This window comes from Dromiciops gliroides, chromosome 1 (assembly GCF_019393635.1).
Source record: "Dromiciops gliroides isolate mDroGli1 chromosome 1, mDroGli1.pri, whole genome shotgun sequence".
Lineage (NCBI taxonomy): Eukaryota > Metazoa > Chordata > Mammalia > Microbiotheria > Microbiotheriidae > Dromiciops > Dromiciops gliroides.
The window spans coordinates 81,782,722-81,803,435 of NC_057861.1; the positions used below are offsets into that span (position 1 = coordinate 81,782,722).

The following is a 20,714-nucleotide window of genomic DNA, read 5'->3' on the forward strand; positions in this document are numbered from 1 at the left end:
ACTGGACTTTAAACTTTACAAGCACTTTACAAATATATCTCATTGGAACCTCCCAACAATCCTGAGAAGTTGGTGTGATTACCTCCTTTTTCTAGGTGAGGAAACTGAGACTCAGAGATGACACATGACTTGCCTAGGGTCACAAGTCCAAGGACTCCAAGTCCTGTGATATAACCACTGCCTCACAGCTAGCTGACTCAGTGAGGTACTTACCATTCCTAGACCTCAGTTTCCTCATCTGTCTAGTGAGAACGTTGGACTAAGGGGACAGCTAGGTGGCGCAGTGGATAAAGCACTGGCCCTGGATTCAGGAGGACCTGAGTTCAAATCCAATCTCAGATACTTGTCACTTACTAGCTGTGTGACCCTGAGCGAGTCACCTAACCCTCATTGCCCCACAAATAAATAAATAAATAAACAAACAAACAAACAAATAAATAAACAAATAAATAAATGAATAAATTAATTAATTAATTAATTAATTAATTAATTAAAAGTGGCAGAATTGTATAGGGGAAAATGTTGGACTAAATGGTCTCTGAGGTCCCTTCCAGGGCTAGACCTATGGTCTTATGAATCTGTCACTTCTAATCACATGATTCAGCAATGGTGACAAGTTCTGTGGAAGGAGGTGTTGTTAGTAAGGCCACTGTTTGCTCCTTATGATTTTTAAAAGAAATTTGTCATGTTTCAATAGTGGTAGCAATTTCCATTGAAGAGGACCACTCTGGTAAGAACACTGGTGAAGAAGAATAAAATGTTTGCCTTAAATTAGCTGCACTATAATAAGAACAAGAAGTTATATCAAAAACACTATAATTTTTTTTTGGAGGGGGGGAGCAATGAGGGTTAAGTGACTTGCCCAGGGTCACACAGCTTGTAAGTGTCAAGCATCTGAGGCCAGATTTGAACTCAGGTCCTCCTGACTTCAGGGCTGGTGCTTTATCCACTGCGCCACCTAGCTGACCCCAAAGACCACTATAATTTGATGGCTCCAGAGGGCTATCTTCCTTTTCCCTGTGACTCAGAGTTGGCATCTCCTGGGTTGACAATCCTTTCTCTCAGGTACCACTTCCCCTGCTCTTAACCCACTCCAGGCCAACCCTGTCCCTTCCTGATCCAGATCCTCCTTTGCCCTTCTGGTCCATTGTAAGCTCTGAAAGTCACATGGTATTGCTCGAAAACTTTCTTCATCCCAAATCTCTTCATTTCTTACTCTTTTCATCGTCAGTTTCTCAAGGAGGCTAGAACACCTCTAGAAGACACTGCATCCCTGGCTGCCCACTGGAGGGAGACTCCTTTGCTCATGACCTCCAAAATGTTATGCAAAGGAGGAACAAGCATTCAGTGCTCCTCACTCTACTAGGCCACCCCTTTGCCAGCATCACTCAGTATAAGGTTCACTCCATTTGTCAATATCTCCTGGTCTAGATCCTTGCTAAAGTGATCTAACACCCCACAGGACATCCTATCTACTTCCTGAAGAAGCTCACGGTTTGAACCCTGTCCTCACATTTGCAAACTTTCATCTGTGTATTGATGAGACTTTAACACTCCCCCTTCACAGTTCATTAGCCTTCTCCCCCCCCATGACCTAATGTTCAGCTACCAACAGGAATGGCCATATCTAAGATCTCATCATCACCCATGACTGACACATCCATGATCTTCAACTCCACTGCCCCTGGATAACCTCCTATACATACTTCCATTTCTCCTTCTGTCTGAGCTTTCTTTCTTTCTTTTTTTTTTAGTGAGGCAATTGGGTTTAAGTGACTTGCCTAGGGTCACACAGCTAGTAAGTGTTAAGTGTCTGAGGCTGGATTTGAACTCAGGTACTCCTGACTCCAGAGCTGGTGCTCTATCCACTGTGCCACCTAGCTGCCCCTTGTCTGAGCTTTCTTAAAGACTTATACTTCTCTCACTTTACCCTCCAGGCTTTCAATTTCTCCCTATTCTCCCATCACTCTCTACATAGTTTGACCCTGTGGTTGACCAGTTCAGCTATTGTCTAAGTCATTAGTCATCCAGCACAGGTAACCTTTTTCTGTCCTCTGACCCCCTTTCCAGTTCCCCATATGGGTTGTCTTGAGTAGGGGGAGTGGTAGCTGAGACAATGAGGCTGTAAGCTCCTTGAAGGCAGGGTCTGTCTCATTTGCTTATATTTGGATCCCAGTGTTTAGCAATGCCTGGCAACAGCAAGCATTTAATAAATGATCTATACATCTGTCTGTCTGTATATCTACTTATATACTTATCTATATATCTAACATTTACTTCTATCTCTATGATCTAATTTATTTATCTATCAATCTATCCATTATCTATCCATCCATCTATCTGTTCATAATAGGAACTTAACAATGTTTTTCAATTTGGATTGAAATCAAGGAAATTTATCCAATCACCAAGAAAAAAAATAAGACAATCAGCTCTATTAAAGGGGCTTGGCTATTCAAAGAGAGTCAATTCTGCTGGAGGGGAGTGGGTGTCAGTGATAGCAGGGAAGTCTGTGGGAATCAGATATACATTTTCAGGTGAAAGGGGCCTTTAAAATAGTCAAGTCAACTTCAACCCTCTATTTCACAGAAATGCAAACTGAGGCCTAAAGAGGTTGTGACTCGGTCAAGTTCACATTGAAAGGAAAGAAGCAGAACTCAGGTTTCAAATACAAGTCATCTGCTTCAAAACTCAGAATTATTTCCACTATACCATGCTGACCCTCAAGATGATCATGGGATTGAAATCTGGAAGAGACTTTATTGACTATTGGGTCCAAATGGCCTCTTCTTACAGAGGAAGAAATGTGCAGTCTCAGCTTGGGGGAGAGGGGTGTGGACTGGGTCGGGGAGGGGGTCTTGCCCAGTGTTCCTCAAGTAGCAGAGAATTTGAGTGTAGGCCCTGATTCCAAGTTCAGTTCACTTTCATATGTCTCCCTAGGGGAAGTGTTTAAAATTCAGGCTTTACTTGAGTCATACTCTACTTTAATCATAGCTCTTTAAGTCTTTATGGGGGTCAATTTGTATTATGGTCACCTCAACTTGTTGCTATGTTATTTTCCAATGTAGATCACTGGCTATAGGACTTATCATCTGTACCATAGATTTCATCACTTAGAATCTCAGAATCTTAGGATGTCAGGCCTGGAAGGAACCTCAGAACATAGAATAGCAAAGCCAGGATGGGTTTTAGGCCATAGAACATGGAATGTCAGAAGTGGAAGGGAACCTAGAATGTGGAATGTCAGAGTTGGATCTCGGAACACAGAAGGTAAACATGAAGAGGGACCCATAGAGTTCAACTGCCTCAGTTTCCAGATGAAGAACCCACAGCCTAGGAAGGTAAAAGGAGATCTGGCTTAAGATCACAGAGTCCTGAAGCAGGGACTTATGCAGACCAGGTTTCTATCTACCAGGATGAGTCCAGTGTTTTGTCTTTGCCCCCTAGCTGTAGGCTTCCTTCCCCTTCTCCCCCCTCTCAGGGCCTCAGTTGAATGGGACAGCCAGGGCTTAGTGAATTCAGTGCCTGTGGCTGAGTGGGCATCCCTGGGACGTGGCCCACCTCACGCCGGAGGATGCAGTGAACCATCACGATGACAAAGCCCTCCAGCGAGTCGAAGACGGCGAAGAGGATCTGGAAGAGGGCAGAACGCCGGTCAGTGACGGCGAGGACGGCAGACATCCAGGTGAGGGCCAGGAGTGGCAGCACCACGCAGGAGCTCCATAGAGAGGCCCTGCAGGAAGGATGGCAGACAGCTGGATTAGGTCAGAGGCTGGGAGTACCTGTGCCTATCATAGGGAGGAAGGAGGTTCCCAAGGCCCTGGTCCTCCCAACTCCTGTCTCCCGTCTCCCGCTACCCACCATCTGCCTAGGAGGAGATCCCCGAGGGAAGGGGAGAAAGCCCAAGGACCCAGCCAGAGACAAGAGCTAATTTGGGAATGCTCCCTGGGGCCTGACAGGGAAAGCCTGGGCAGGGGTGGGGGGAAGTTGTCCAATCTGTCGATCTTATTCTTCAAAGAACAAGTGGGAAGAGCCTGGATGACCACTCAGTTTCAGCAGGGAAAAGAGATGAGGGAGAACAGGGGACCATCTGATGCTGTTTGAGGATTAGGATTGTTTGGGGAACTGACCTCAGACCACCCCCCACTCCATTCAGTGGCACAAACCCTCACGACCCTCCAATCTTCCTCTCTGGTGGCCTTTATCTCCCCATCTCTCTCCATCTTTCTCTATAGCTTTGCATGTGTTTTTCCTCATATTTCTCTGCTTCTCTCCCTGTTCCTGTCTCAGCCTCCTTGTCTCTCTATCTCACTGTTTGTTACTCTCTCCATTGTTCTTCTCTACCTACTTCTGCTTCTTTCTCTTCTGGTCTCTTACCTCATGTTCTCTGTCTTTCTGTCTTTTTCATTTATCTCTCCTTGTCTCTATATGTTATTCCGTCTTCTTGTTCTGTCTCTGCATCTGGGCCAATCTCCCTGTTTTTTTAATCACCTTCTCTCCCTGTGTCTATGCTTCTCTCTGTTCTCTCTCTGTTCCGGCATGTCCTCATTCCTTCCCCCAATACATCTTGAACCATTCTTGGTCCAGAAAGATCTTTCTGATCACACACTTTCCCCTCCTCCTTTTTTCCTGGATCTCTCCATGGGGAACCTTCAAGTGTTGGACACAGTATGTTCAGCAGCTGAGCCTGCAATCTGAAATTGGGACTCACCCTGAAACCTCCCTCCCCAGTCTCTCCAAAGAAGTTGGGGAGTAGCTAGAGAGATGGACCTGGTGCCTGGTCCCACATGAGGCCTCTGACAACAGCAGGGTCTTCCCTCATGTTACCATGGTGATCAGGACCTTCCAAATACTAGTAGGACCTAGAGGATTGGGGGGGGGGAATTTTGGGAGAAGAGGGAGTAAAAATCAGTTCTCTCCCTTTTCCAAAGTCCTCCATCAAAGGAGTATGGATTCAGGACAGGTAGGACAAGATGGCCAAACCTCATTCCAGGGACTTGGGTTTAGTTGCACAGAATCCGGGAATAAAAAATGTCAGTCTGAGACCTGACAAATGTTGCCCCATCACAAGCCACCTTCCTGCCAGGAGAGAATTACCAAGCTTCTTTAGGAGTGAAGGAAGGATCCTGACCCACGGCCCCCTTCCCTTTCTCCTTGACACCAAATGTCCTCAGAAAACAGGTACTGCTTCTAGCCTTCTAAAATGGAAATTTCCAACCTTTCTCCCAAAGAAGAGCCCTCAAAAGCACCCCCCCCCATTTCAGGCCCTGTGCAAAATAAATAAGGCAGATGCATCATGTGGTCATCTATAGTCTTCTTTTTGTCTTTTGCCTTAGGAAAATTTAAGTTTTGGGGTGTTTTTTTTTAGCATGTCCTCTCCTCCATCCCTTTTTAGACCTGGCTAGACATTTTAGTTTGGTTTTCCCCCTAAAGAACTACTCTTGTTTTTCTCTGCTTATTTGCAAGTCAGAGGAGAAAAAGAGAAAAAGAATGGGGAGAAGGGTAGAATTGGAGAGGAGAGAGACAAAGGGGGAGAGAGAGAGAGACAGAAAGAGACAGAAAGGAAGAACAGAGGATGGAAAGAGATGAGGTGGGAAGGAGAGAGACAGACAGAAACAGAGAGAGGTAGAGTACTTGACTATTCTGGCCTGTTATCTTTCTATGGGTGTCCTAACTTCCCAGTCAGACTATAAGCTCCCATGGTCTCTTCCTCTGCCTGCCCTAGATTGTGGTTTCCCTCAGGATCAGGCTTGGGTTTATTCATTCTCTGTTCCCCAGCCTCTTCTGTTCCCTGTGTCCTCCACTGTGGCAGGGACTACAAAGCCGGACTGACAGTAGGGGCTCTGACAAACTCAGGATCTGCTCGAACTCAGCTGATACTTGAATCTAGGGACTCAGCCCTAATCTCGGTACTGAGGACTCCTTGTGAATTGTCTCTGGCCTGTTCAAAGGCATTGAGATGGGCCCCTGGGCTTCCCTCCCGTCTCCCATTCCTCCCTTGCTCCTCCCCCTCCCCTCTTCCCAACCCCATGGGACCAAGACGGGACTGGACAGGACAGGACAGGACATGGGCAGGAGGACATGGAGGCAGCAAAGAGGGGAAGGAAGAGAAGCTAGAGAGGGAAGAGATGAGCACGCAGAGGAGGATTAAAAGGAGGAAGGGCAGACAGGAGAGTGTGAGGGCCTGGGGAATCTGGGGGAGACCTGAGGGAAGGGGAAAGGGGGATTGGAGATAATGGGGGCCTGTCCAGTTGTGCCCAGGAAGCCTGACTGGGAACTGGGTTAGAACACATATCTTTCCTACAAGAAGAGGGTGACCAGTTCCTGGGAAGAGGGGGAGCTTTCATACCACACACATATACACACAATGCACATATGTCTACACATGTCCACACACACAGGATCACATTATACTAGAGCTGGAAAGACTATCCAGGAAACCATACTTTCCAGAGGGAGACACTGATACCCAGAGAAAGGAAGTAGAGAAAAGAGACTTGTCCAAGGTCACATGACAATAAAGGTCAGTACCCAGGCCTACAGACTATATATCCACAGCTCTTTCCATTATTCATACTTGCCTATACACACGGGCATGCATTCCCACACAAAATACATGCATGCATACAATACATACAAATACATACATCGCACATTCACATATATACCTGTAGGTACATTCTCTTTTCCTGAGACCTAATGGATCCAGAGAAGGAGCTGAACGTTTCACAGAAAACCCCACCCCCCAGTTGAAAGAGCCCCCAGATCAGTACCACAGCAGGAATCCCTTCTACAATATTCCCAACATCAAGTCTCAACTTGAAGATCCCTAGTGATGGGGACCTCACTACACGGCTGGTCAGTTCGTTTTGAAATGGTTCTTTCTTTGGAAGTCCTTCCTTATAATGTGGTTTGGTGGTGAGAGTGGCAGAGAAAGGAGGAAAGAGTTGTTGTTTTTGTTTTCTGCAGCAGCCTCACACAGCCCCCACTCTTTCAGAACGGATTTGACTCAGTCACACTATAAGAGCCTTCCATTGCCCAGCTGAAGAAACCCATTGTTCCCATCTCTCCTGCCTTCCCTCTGCCAAGACCTTCTAAGGATCTCCAGGGGCAAGGCAGAACAAGTCCTTCACCGAAGCAGTTGGCAGAATTTGAAGCACCCTTCCCACTTCTCCCACCTTGAAATCTTGGTTTAATAATAAGTATTCCCATTTTTTTTTTTAAGTGAGGCAATTGGGGTTAAGTGACTTGCCCAGGGTCACACAGCTAGCAAGTATTAAGTGTCTGAGGCCGGATTTGAACTCAGGTCCTCCTGACTCCAGGACTGATGCTCTATCCACTGCGCCACCTAGCTGCCTCTGGTATTCCCATTTCTAAATCACTTTAGGGTAGGTAGTATGAGGTTTATTCCTCTCCCTGCTCCTCTTTTAAAACAGAAGAGGACAAAAAGCTCAGAGAAGAAGAAGAATTTGCCAGAATTAGTGTGGGAACTGGGATTGAAATCACTGGCCCCTGAATTCCAAGCACAGAGCCCTACCCACTATACCGCCCTACCTGAGCTACAACCCTTCCTGGGGGCTGGGGATAATGACACTGCACCTTTATCTCCACTTCTGGGGTGCTCCCTTATTTGCTGGCTGTCTTGATCTCCAACCTCACTTTCTGTATCTTTCTGGTCAAGCTAGGAATATGTTAAGGAGGGATTCAGTCTACTACCTTCTACATTGGTTTATCAGTTATTTTGTAAGTTGACTCTACATCCTGGATGTTCAAGAGGGTAGGTGTTCTCTCTCTTATCAGACTAGAGACTTCCTGAGGGCAGGACCCAAGACACTTAGGTCTCTTGGAGGGTATAGGCCATATTTCCTAATTCCTCTGAATCCCATAACACTGATGGGATTTTAACAGAAGTGGAAACTGGATAAATCAGTCTTTTTATTTGACTGTTAATTTTGGCAAATTCTAATAAATATAAAATCAACCGAAAGTCTCTTATGCACAGGTCCAAATTTGGACAATTGTTGTGATACTACCTCTCCTTTGATGCAGGGACCTAGGATTCACAGAGGAGACCTACCAATATATACCAAATTTTGTGAATAAAGTGCAGAGCTCTAAACCCCATCAACAGGCAGGGGCTCTAAGCTATGTCTCCAGTAGGGGAGGTGGGATGTGTTGAACCATCCATGCACATTCACTTTGATTTTGTTTAGACCTCAGTCTATGGATAGGGCTAAAGTGCAGTTTGGAGATAGGGTCAGGGTTCAGAGTAGAAGCATTAACCTATAATTGATAACCTATAATTAGATTTTAATTATTTATTCTATTAGACTGTAAACTCCTTGAGGTCAGGACTGTATTTCTTCCTTTTATATCTCTAGTATTTAGCACATTGGCTGGCACAAAGTAGGATCTTTTTATTATTATTTTTTTAAGTGAGGCATTTGGGGTTAAGTGACTTGCCCAGGGTCACACAGCTAGTAAGTGTTAAGTGTCTGAGGCCAGATTTGAACTTAGGTACTCCTAACTCCAGGGCCAGTGCTCTATCCACTGCGCCACCTAGCTACCCCACAAAGTAGGATCTTAATAAATGTTTAATGATTGATTGAATGATTTAAAAAAAAAAAAACTGGAAGAGATTCATAGTCTTCACCAGACTGCCAAAGAAGTTCATGACACAAAAATGGGTAAGAATCCATGTCTAGGGCCATAAAGTTCAATCAGTGCTGAGTGTCAGACCGTAGACTTTATGAAATAGAGTTAGGACACAGTCTCAGGGCTCAGTATGACGCCAAAGGTAGGGCTCAGTCAAAGACCAAAATCAGGGCTATGTCCGTGATACAGTAGAGGGCATAATCCATAGACAGAAACGCCATTTTTTTTCTCTGTGAATATGACTAGCTAGCATAGAAAGGGAAATTATGGCCTTGGTGACCTCAGCTCTCTGCCCTACCCGGCCCTGTCCCTAACCTTCTCAGGAGGGGAAACACCACCAGCTGCTGGCATCAATGTTGATAGCCTGTGCCTGGTTTCTAGGCAGGATGCCTGGGTTCTCTCCCAGGAGATGGCTCCAGGATGGCTTAGAAAGCGCTAGGTAATATCTAGAATCTCTGTCTTTGGCCTCATCTATCCTTCTAAGTCTCTCCTGAGTTCTCCCAACCTTTTCCTCTGAAGCTTCCTAAGCAGCTCTTAGTGGAATAAGTCCCAGATTAGGAGTGAGAAGACCTGAGTTTGAGCCCTACATCTGCTACATAACAATAACAATACTACTAATAGTAATAGCTATTAATAATAATAAGGGGGCAGCTAGGTGGCACAGTGGATAAAGCCCCGGCCTTGGAGTCAGGAGGACCTGAGTTCAAATCCAGCCTCAGATATTTGACACTTACTAGCTGTGTGACCCTGAGCAAGTCACTTAACCCTCATTGCCCTGCCCCAACCCGCCCTCCAAATAATAGATGACATTTATATGGCACTTCAACATTCATAAAGTTTTCCAGAGACTTCATCTCATTAGAACCTCACAAGAGCTCTGTGCTATAAATCTCATTCTACCCATTTTAGCAATCAAGAAAGTGAGGCTGAGAGATTAAGTGACTTATTAACAATCAGAATTAATAAGTGCCAGAGGCAGGATTCAAACCCCAAGTCTTCCTGACTCCAGGTTTAAGGTTCCTTTCACTGCACCACACTGCCTCTAAAATGCTGCGTCTGTTTTGCCTTGGGACAGTCTCTTCCACTCTCTGAGACTCAGTTTCTCCCTCTGTGAAATGAGGATATTACTATTTGTACACTCCCTAGCTTACCTACTGTGGAGAGAACATCTAGAAAATGGTAATGATGATGATGGTGGTGGTGGTGGTAATGGGGTCGGGGTGAGGGTAGTACTGGAATAGGAAGAACACAACAACTCTATTAACTGTCTTGTGCCTTCATAATGTACCTACCCAGTTGGTTAATTTTGGGCTAAGAACCTTTAGGAGAGGTTCTGTCACAAAGTCATCAGCTATTTAAGATCTAAGACTTTTGTCATGACCATAACTTTGAGGACTAGAAATTAATGTCATTTTGACTACTCCCGACCCAGTCCCCGAAATTTTATAGCAAATGTGCAATGCAGACAATGCTGAATTTGGAGCCAGAGGTTGTTGTGCACTTATTTCAATCATATCTGACTCTTTGTGACCCCATTTGTGGTTTTCTTGGTAAAGACAGTGGAGTGGTTTGGGGCAGCTAGGTGGCACAGTGAATAGAGCACTGGCCCTGGAGTCAGGAGGACCTAAATTCAAATCTCACCTCAGACACTTACTAGCTATGTGACCCTGGGCAAGTCACTTAACCCTCATTGATTTAAACATCTGTGTACATCTCTAGTTGTCCTGATGTACATCTTGCCACTGGACCCAAATGGCTCTGGAAAAGAGAGTGAGGTTGGTGACTTTGCACAGCCCTCCCTCACTTAAATCCAATTAAGTGCAAGTCATGACAGCTCCCTAATATCATATCCTCTTTGAGAACAAAGGATAAACAAAAATGACAACTGGAGTGGTTTGCCATTTCCTTCTCCAGCTCATTTTATAGATAAGGAAACTGAGGCAAACAGGGTTAAGTGACTTGCCCAGGGTCACACAGCTAGTTAGTGTCTAAGACTAGATTTGAACTCAGGTCTTCCTAACTCCAGGCCCCGTGCTCTTGCACTATGGTGCCACATAGGCAGAGGACCAAATCCTGGCTCTGTCACTTATTATTACCTGTGTAACCTTGGGCCAGTTGCTTCACTTCCCTACCCTTACTTTCTTCATCTGTAGCAACTCTACATGTATTAGATGTTCTTCATGATCCTTTCCAGGTCAATTCAGTGATTCAAGATAAAATGGGAAGGAGAAAATGTGCAATTCCCCAGTGGATTTCAAGAAGTCAAGGCCCTTGAGACCTCAGAAGGCACAAGACCTCAGGACTTAAGAGCATGAAGGCACCAAGGACATCATCTAGTTCTTAGGAGCATGGGGTCACAGACTGAGAGCTGGAAAGAGCCTTGGAGAAGCATCTTTTCCAACCCCCTGGAAGACATTTCACTTTATAGCTGAAAAAGATTGAGGCCCAGAGTCATCCCCTAGCTACAGCTGGTCCCAGAACCCACCTGGAAAGGGAGAAGGCAAACACCAGTGGAAAGAAATTACCTGGGTGCCCAATAGGAGTCACCAACTCTATCACTTCAGTGAGATGGATGGTCACTAGACCTTACCATCTGCCCAGTCCTGGCCTACTCAAGTCCTCCAGGCCCTATTATCTTTCCCAATGGGTCCCCAACACTTGTCATTTATTATTTTTTTATTTTTTTGGAGGCCAATGAGGGTCAAGTACTTGCCCAGGGTCACACAGCTAGTAAGTGTCAAGTGTCTGAGGCCGGATTTGACCTCAGATCCTTCTGAATCCAGGGCTGGTGCTTTATCCACTGTGCCACCTAGCTCCCCCCTACACTTGTCATTTAAACAAATGATGTAGCCTCTGGCCCTTGCAATTTGCTCTCTGCAAGAAACATTTAGGACTTCCCAGCCTCTCTTTTCTTCCTGGAAAATGAATTTTCTTTTTATATGTTGTCTTTCCCAATTAAACCTGAGAGCAGAAAACGTCTCACTTTTTCTATTTGTATTCCCCAGTACTTGGCACATAGTAAGTGCTTTTTTATATCCATTTGTTCATTCATTTTCACAAGGTGAGGGAATTGAGGCCCAGAGAGAGAAAATGACTCGCCCAAAGTCACAAAGTCAATCAATGACAAATCTTACTTAGTAACTGTTGTGTAGTCTTGGTCAGAACATTTCCCTTTTCTGGCCCTTCTTCCTTCACTTATAAAATGTAGATAATTATAATATGCTACCTACCTATAAGGGATGTCATGAGGAGCAAATAGAAGCATGTGCTATTATTAGCACAGAAAATATATATTATTATAGGAAAGTACTATATAAAGACCATGTATCATTACTGACCTCTGTTCCCTTCCCTTTTCTTCCCTATATCTTCCCCGCCCCACTATAACTAACCCATAGTACATGCTCAAACTGAATTAGAAAGAGATTAAGCAATGGGGAACCTCAGGCCCCAGCCAGGGCCCTCTGACAGTGAATATTTCTTTCTCCTGGAAGACCAAGGAGGCCGTTAATGACCACTTGCACTGGGCCATTAGACCAGCCCTTAATCAGTCTAACTATACTCTCCCATAGAGTACCCCATCCTCAACTTGATTCAGTTTCCAAGCCTTGGTTCTTTCTGCTTCATTTGTTTCTCTCCCAGGTGCCCTTTGGGTCCTGTTACTGTCCCGCTCAAATGCCTTTGGCGTTTCTAATACCACTGTGTGCCTCCTCCTGTCCCTGGTCTCCTACATAAGCCAGGCTCAGTCCTTCATCTTGTGAGGGGAGGCCCCTCCTTTTCTTTCCCTGTGTGAAATCCTGTATCTTCTTCAAGGCCTAATCAGCCCCACCTCCTGAGAGCGTTCCCTGACTGTTCCAGCCTCTTCCGAACTAGGGCATGTCAAAGCCAGAACCAAAGCGAGCTGTTAGCAAGGCTATTGAACCTTGAAAGGGAGTAGATGGGTTTTTCATCCTTGAACAATGAGCACAGGGCTCTAAGCATGTAGGAGCTTTACACATTTGAGTTCAATCAAAATTAATCTGGAGTCACCGATTTGATTACTGTGTGGACCATGAGATCATAGGATTTAGACCAGGGAGGGGGCCTAGGATTAGCTCATGAAACCTTCCTCATCTCCCAGGCTCAATTACTCCCTTTAAGAAGATTCTCTTCCATGACCCCAGAACAATCCCTTAATCTCAAGCCCCAGCTTGAACCTCAGCCCAGTCACAGCCAGAGACCTGAGCCAGAGCACAGGTTGAGCCCAGACCCTGGTCACAGACAGAGAGGCCTGACCATGGTCACAGACAGAGACCTGACCCTAGTCACAGACGGAGGCCTGACCCTGCTTACAGACAGAGACCTGACCCTGCTCACAGACAGAGGCCTGACCCTGGTCACAGGCCGAGCCCAGAACCTGGTCACAGACAGAGAGCTGACCCTGGTCACAGACGGAGGCCTGACCCTGGTCACAGATGAAGGCCTGACCCAGGTCATAGACAGAGGACTGACCCTGCTCACAGACAGAGACCTTGCCCTCTGCAGGCTGATCCCCAAACCTGACCACAGGCTGAGACTTTACCTTGAGCACAGACTGAACCCTAAGCAGGCTGAGTCTGCAGCCTGAACCTAAGTAGATCCCTAAGTCTGATTAGATAATGGAACCCTAAAGATGAACCTTGACCCTCACTACAGACTGAATCCTGAACCTGACCACAGACTGACTGACTCCAGATAGCCTTCCCTTGTCCTCATTTCAGAGGGGGTGAGAAAACCCAAGGTTGAAGAGGAGGGGGACAGAAAGAAAGCGCCAGGGTGAAGGAAGGAAAGAAGGAAGGAAGGAAGGAAGGAAGGAAGGAAGGAAGGAAGGAAGGAAGGAAGGAAGGAAGGAAGGAAGGAAGGAAGGAAGGAAGGAAGGAAGGAAGGAAGGAAGGAAGGAAGGAAGGAAGGAAGGAAGGAAAAAGCTCCAGGAGGCTGGGTGAGAGAAGGCAAGGAGGGCATGAGGTAGGGGGTGGGGACTCATAAGAATGGGAGGGGAAAGCAGGGCAGGAGGTGAGGTGCAAAGAGGGGGAAGGGGCTGCACTAACATGGCATTACTGGTGGTGGCCGCTGTCTCTTGGGCCGCAGAAACCACTCCGCACTTGGCACATTTCAAGGCCAGACCATACAGGGGCACTGCCATCTGACTGGAAGTGAAATCAAAGACTGAAACAAAACCAAATACCTTTTTCTCTCAGAACACAAAAGAAAAGGGGGTAAAAGAGGGGACCCCAAACTTATTAGGGGAAGGTCTAGGGGATGGAGGGAATGATGCACAAGGGAGGGAAAGAAGTGGGGGGAAGAAGGAAGAGGATAAAGTTCACAAGCACAGAGGAGTGGGGTGTGTCTCCCAGCCCAGGCGCTGGCCCAGGCCCGCTTTAAGACTCTGGGAAGGGTGATATTGGAACCCCAGCTGTCATCACTGACTCCTGACTGGAGATAGCTCGGGGAGGAGAGGGGGCAAAGTGTGGAGCCGTGGCTGATGCTTGGGGGCTGGGGGGTCAGGGGTTTTGTTGGAGGGGATCCTGTGCCACTGGATCTTGCTGGCTATTTGAAGATCCAAGCTGAGATGATGATGGTGGTGGTGGGATTTCTCGTTCAGCTTTTAAACCCTTCTGTTGAAAAGTCACAGTGAGGTTTAAGAGGCACGATCGGGGCGGGGCGGGGGGGGGGCGGTTTGTGTGTGCCTGTGTGTTTTTGTGATTATCTGGATATCTGTATCATTATTGGGGAGAGAGAAAGTGGGTGCACAGCCACGTGTCTATGTATCTGTGTATGTTTGTACATACCTGTGTGCGAGGGTGTGTGTGTGTGTGTGTGTGTGTGTGTGTGTGTGTGTGTGTACCTGTAGACCTCGACCTCCCCAAAGGCAGGGCCACACATCTCCCCTCCACTCACGTAACAGAGTTCAGCAACACGAGGCTCAGTCCAGACTCGGTGACTGATGGATGGACTGAGAGACGTGTATGCTTACATGTCTATCTACAACTAGCAAGGCCCCTGTGCCAGTGGATCATTGCATGCCTGCATGTGTATATGACTCCAACTCAGAAACCCAGAGTTAGGAGGGGGCTTAAGGTTCAATCTTTCCTGAATCAGGGCCTGCTTTTCCAAAAGGCAAGTGGTTCGTTCAATGGAAACAGCACCATAAAGGGAGCTATGAGACCTGGGCTCTCTAGCCAAAGGTATGCTAAAATTAGTTAGCAAGAGCTGATTGTTAAATTTTCAGTGTAAGTGTTTACATGTCTGAAATAGGCAAATGCTACAAAGCAGGGCCTGATTTATCCCTTTGTTGACTGTCTAGATCACGTGTGTCAAATATGTGACCTGGCAGGGCCCTCCATATTCGCTAATGCAGCTGAACCAGATTAAAATAGAATTGGGAAATATTTAACAAAATAAATAAAAACAATAATCAACATGTAGCCAATAGGGATCCTTATGTCTATTTAGTGGTCCCTGTTTCTATTTGAGTTTGACATGACTGCTCTAGACTTAAGAAAGTGATGGAGAAAATGTTAATAAGGCAGGTTAAAATTGAAAGTATATTGTGTGGCAATTCCCCTTCCCCCCCCCCCACAGAGCCAGTAAGTTAAACATTTACCATGTTCTATCTGACACTTACTATCTATGTGGACTTGGGCAAATCATTTCCCCTTTTTTGCCTCAGTTTACTCAGCTCTAAAAGAAAGAGATTGGCCTTGTTGTTGAGTTATTTCAGTTGTGTCCAACTCTTTGTGGTCCCACTTGGGGTTTTCTTGGCAAAGATACTGGAGTGGTTTGTCATTTCCTTCTCCAGCTCATTTTCCAGATAAGGAAACTGAGGCAAACTGGGTTAAGTGACTTGTCCAGGGTCACACAGCTAGTAAGCATCTGAGGCTGCATTTGAACTCAAGTCCTCTGACTCCAGGGCCAGCACTCTACCTACCACACCACCAGCTGCCTGAGATTGGCCTAGCTGACCTCTATAGTTCATCCCTGTCCTAACAGTCTATTATGCTCTGACTATATTCCCAAGCAGGTAATATAATTTCCACTTTAACACCTCCCTTGACAGTGAGCCTGCTCTCTTCTGGGTCAGTCCATCCTATTGTTGGACAGCTCTAATTATCGGGAGAAAGCAGCAAGCATTTTCCCAAACAAAGCTTGTGACTTTAGGGGTGGATCACCTAGTTCTTGCTTTAGTAATGAGGAAACAGCAGGTCAGAGAAGTGAAGTGACTTACTGGAGGTGATGCAGGAAAGATCTTGTGCATAGTGGGAGCCTTTTTTCCTTCCCCTCTCCCTCTACACTCAGCTCTTTCCTCTGGGGCCAAGCAAAACAAAGCTAATCCCTTTTGCCCATTATAGTCCTTCAAATGCTTAAAGTCAGCTGGTGTGTCTCCCCTCCGCCCCCTGCCAATCCACTCTCATCTCCTGGCCCCTGAGTTTTCTCTTTTCCAGACTAAAGCATTCCCAGTTCCTTCAACCCATTCTCAGTATTATATACCTTCACCATTCAAGGTACTCTCCTCTGGACCTGTTCCAGCCCCATGTCTCTAAAGTGAATTTGAACCCGGGGTTGGGGGGAATAAATGTGGATAGGATCCTGGCCTTGCAGTTGGGAGGACCTGGGTTCAAACCCAGCCTCAGGCATTGACTAGCTGTGTGACTCGAGGCATGCCATTCATCTTCAGTCGGCCTCAGCTTCCTTGTCTGTGAAACGGGGCTAATAATAGCACCTCCCTCCCAAGAATGGCATGAAGATGAAATGATGGAATACTTGTAAAGTGCTTTCTAAATGCTAACTGTTCATATGATGTCCATCTGACAGATCATTCCAGAGCCCTCCTTCTGTTCAAAGCCATGGGCTAAACACTAATGAACGGTAGCAACAAGAGCTCACATCTGCACAGCTCTTTGTAGACATGATTTCCTCAAACCACCTTAACCCACCCCTCCTTGAGGCATGTCTTAGGCTTCTACTGTTATCTCTTCAGCAGAGAAAGAGACCAAAGCCCAGAGTGCTCAGTGACACACTCAAAGGTGAGCATCCTGTGAGGTCCATGGCGCATAGATTCTAATTCCTATCTCACAGATTAGGCTATTGAGACTCAGAGAAGGGAAATCACAGAGGAAGTTGCAGGTGGTCTTCACCAGACACCACTGCTTCTATAATTGCTTTATATGAAAGTGTAGTAGTATCTGTGTATGTGTGTGTACAGGTATGTGTGCATACACATATGCCTTCTTTTTGTTGTTCAGTTGTATCCAACTCTTCATGACCCCATTTGGGGTTTTCTTGGCAGAGATACTGAAGAGGTTTGCCATTTCCTTCTCCAGGTCAATTTCCAGATGAGGAAACTGAGGCAAACATGGTCAAGTGACTTGCCCAGGGTCACACAACCAGCAAGTATCTAAGACTGAATTTGAACTCTGGATGATGAGTCTTTCTTACTCCAAGCTCAACATTCTATCCACTGCACCACCTAACTGCCCTTTTTGAAGAAATATCCCTTTCCTTATTACTGGTATGTTGCTTAAAATTGTACCTGGTGGGGGGAGCTAGGTGGCGCAGTGGATAGAGCACCGGCCCTGGAGTCAGGAGTACCTGAGTTCAAATCCGGCCTCAGACACTTAACACTTACTAGCTGTGTGACCCTGGGCAAGTCACTTAACCCCAATTGCCTCACTAAAAAAAAAAATTGTACCTGGTTCGGTTTTTGTGATATGGATGGGAAACAGTAAACATTGTTGGGGGCTTAGAGCTAGAACCATATTGGCTTGGTAAGAGCAGAGGAAATGACTAGTCCACCAGCCTTCCCAGGGTCATGCTATTTTTCAGACAAAGAAATTAATACTCAGAAATTAAGTGAGTCACCCAATGTCTCATAGAGAGATCAGTGGCAAAGTCAAGGCTCTTTCCTGACTCTCTCTTGGATACAATAATGACTTCTTACTCCCCAGAAGGACCCAAGAATGTAGGATTTTGATTTGCAAAGGACCTAATTGAAGACAATTAGGTCTGATGGAAAGACCACTGGATTTGGAGTCAGGAGACCTGTGTTCAGATGTCCACTCTTTGGTTTACTATGCATATGACTTTGAGTAAGACACTTCACCTCAACAGTCCTCAGTTTCCTCCACTTTAAAATGACTGGATTTAAGAGCACTGGCCCTGGAGTCAGGAGTACCTGAGTTCAAATCCAGCCTTGGACACTTGACACTTACTAGCTGTGTGACCCTGGGCAAGTCACTTAACCCCAATTGCCTCACTTAAAAAAAAAAAAAAACATTAAAATTACTGGATTTGGAGCCAGAGGACACAAGTTTGAATCCACTTTCTGCTATTTACCCTCTGGGTGGATTTAGATACCTCTCTGGGTCTTAGTTTCCCTATCTAAGGGAGGAAGAAGAGGACACAGGACTAGATGTCCTCCATGGTCCCTTTCAACTCTAAATTCATGTTCTTATTAAAATTCATCAACTTGGACATAGTATGACTAAAGGTGTGTAGGATTTCAGAGTTCAAAGGAATGTTGCAAACCATCTCTTCTGCTCTCCTCATTTTATGGAGAAGGAAACTGAGGTACAGTGATAGGGAAGGGACTTGCCCAAGATCACACGATGAGTCAATATCATTCTCAACACTTGAATCAAGATCTACTGATGGTTTCCATGACACCACACTGCCTCTCTGGTGAGGTGGGTCAACCATATCATTCTCTGCATCCCAGTTTTCCTATCTATAAAATTGGTAGTCACTGATAATTATTTTTCATGACTTAAGTAACTTGTCCAAGGGCATGTAGGTAACATGTAGTGGAACCACATTCAGGATTCAAACTCAGGGTTTCTGGATCCAAATCCAGTGTTCTTATGATCATAGAAATTGGCAGATGGGTGGGCTAGAAATGGAAAAGAACCTAAAGTCACCAGGATGTCAGAAGCCAGGGAATGGTGGCAAGTAGGCCAATGGTAGATGGACATAGGGTTGATAAATCCACTTAGTGGCAGTGTGACCATATACAAGTAACTCACCCTTTCTGAGCCTTCTATCCTCACCCGTGAAGTTAAGGGATAATAATAGCACTTACCCTCCAGGGTTGTTGTGTGGCTTCAATAAGATAAAGTTTGTAAAAACGCTTTGCTAACCTTAAACAGATATGTAAATATTAGCTACTGTCATCTTATTAACCAAGGAAAGGGTATGAGACAAAGAAAATCTTTGTTTTTTGGGTTGGGTTTTTTTGTTTTTTGTTTTGGTGAGGCAATTGGGGTTAAGTGACTTGCCCAGGGTCACACAACTAGTAAGTGTCAAGTGTCTGAGGCCGGATTTGAACTCAGGTACTCCTTACTCCAGGGCCGGTGATCTATCCATTGGGCCACCTAGCTGCCCCCCTAAGGAAATCTTTAAGTGAAGATTCCTAGGCTATAGAACTTCAAGCATGGTATAGTAGGGGAAAAGGAGCTAATAATCATAACAATCATAGTAACACTAATAGTCTTAGCTAACATTTCTATAGTACCTACAATATGCCAGATATTGTCCTATGCTCTTTATAATGATTATCTCATTCGATCCTCACAACCCTGGGAGACAGGTGCTATCATGATCTTCATTTTATAAATGAGGAAACTGAGGGAGACAGAGGTTAAGTGACTTTACCATCTACTAAGTATCTGAATCTGAATTTGAATCCAGGGCTTCCTGATTCCAGCCCCCATGCCCTAATCACTGTTCCACCTAGCTTCCTGAAGACTCACCTGGTCTTGGTTGGGATCAAAAGATCCAAGTCTGAACCCAAGCTCCAATCCATAATAGGTGAAGCAGTGATAGTCTCTCTAGCTCCATTTTCTTCCCCTGCAGACACTGGAATCTCCCAAGGCTTACTGAAGACATTGACATGGGTACTTTCCCTGTCAAAACAGTGCCCCCACCCCTCCACTCCTCAGCAGATGAGGAGCTAACTTTATCCCCTTGTGACCAGCCTTCCCATGATGCATTTCTCCTCACTCAGCGAGGCCAGTTATCTGGTGTAATGGAAAAAAAATACTGGATTTGGAATCAGAAAATGTGGGTGAGAATCCTAGTTCTTCTACTTACTTGCTGTGTGTCCTTGCCCAAGTCACTCCTTCTGAGCTTCAGTTTCCTGATGTATAAAATGAGGGTTAGATGAGATGATCCCTACATTTTCCTCCTACTTCTAACCCTAGGACCTCATGGAAGATGAAAGGCACAGGGACAGCTGGGTTGTGTAGTGGATAAAGCACCAGCCCTGGATTCAGGAGGACCTGAGTTCAAATCCAGCCTCAGACACTTGACACCTGTGTGATTCTGGGCAAGTCACTTAATCCTCATTGCCCCACTAAAAAAAAAAAAAGAACGAAAGAAAAGAAACCTTAGAGTGCTGTGGGGGTCATGTCCTCATTTGTTCTATTTGCCCACTTTTCCTTTATATGGGCAGCACCACAGATTGGAGAAGTTTCTAGAATTAGAATTAGGAAGATGGGGGTCTTGGGGCCATTTCCTACTGGATGGAGGCCTGTGGAGAAGTCAGTGAACTTTCCTGAGCTGTCCTTGACTCCTCTGTAAAATGGAGATTATACCTTATAACAGTCTTACAGGGTTGTTTAGGAGGCTATGGGAAACTTCAAAATGTTATATCAATGAATAAACTCTGTTTTTGTTTGTGACATTTGGAATTTTTAAAAAGTAAAATTATAAAAAACCTCTTAAAATGTTATCCAAATGTCAGCTATTATGATTACTATCAAATCTCACTTTGGTGGGGGTGGGAGAGAACTGCTCGCTGCTTTGGGAGAGCTGAGTAAAGTAAGGGGGTGTCTGGACTGAAGCTAAGAGAATCTGGACAGCACTGAGGGGGAGAGTCATCTTCAGTCATGTCCAACTCTTTGTGACTCCATTTGGGGTTTTCTTGGCAAAGAGACTGCAGTGGTTTGCCATTTATCATTTTGCAGATGAGGAAACTGGGGCAAACAGGGTTAAGTGACTTGCTCAGGGTCACACAGCTAGTAAGTGTGTCTGAGGCCAGATTTGAA

The 20,714-nt window shown here is 45.5% G+C and overlaps 1 protein-coding gene across 7 annotated transcripts in view; it reads right to left on the reverse strand.

Annotated features, from left to right (window-relative positions):
* ADGRB1 (adhesion G protein-coupled receptor B1) overlaps positions 1-20,714 on the reverse strand; it is a 270,194-nt gene that overhangs the window by 25,281 nt on the left and 224,199 nt on the right. For 4 of the 7 annotated variants that reach the window (XM_044005365.1, XM_044005341.1, XM_044005356.1 and 1 more), the window contains exons 25-26: positions 13,722-13,820; positions 3,562-3,733 (exon numbers count right to left, since the gene is read on the reverse strand). In XM_044005365.1, the coding sequence (XP_043861300.1) occupies positions 3,562-3,733; positions 13,722-13,820 (271 nt within the window). The remainder of the gene's footprint in view (positions 1-3,561; positions 3,734-13,721; positions 13,821-20,714) is intronic. The other 3 variants (XM_044005379.1, XM_044005387.1, XM_044005371.1) reach the window with 1 other exon arrangement.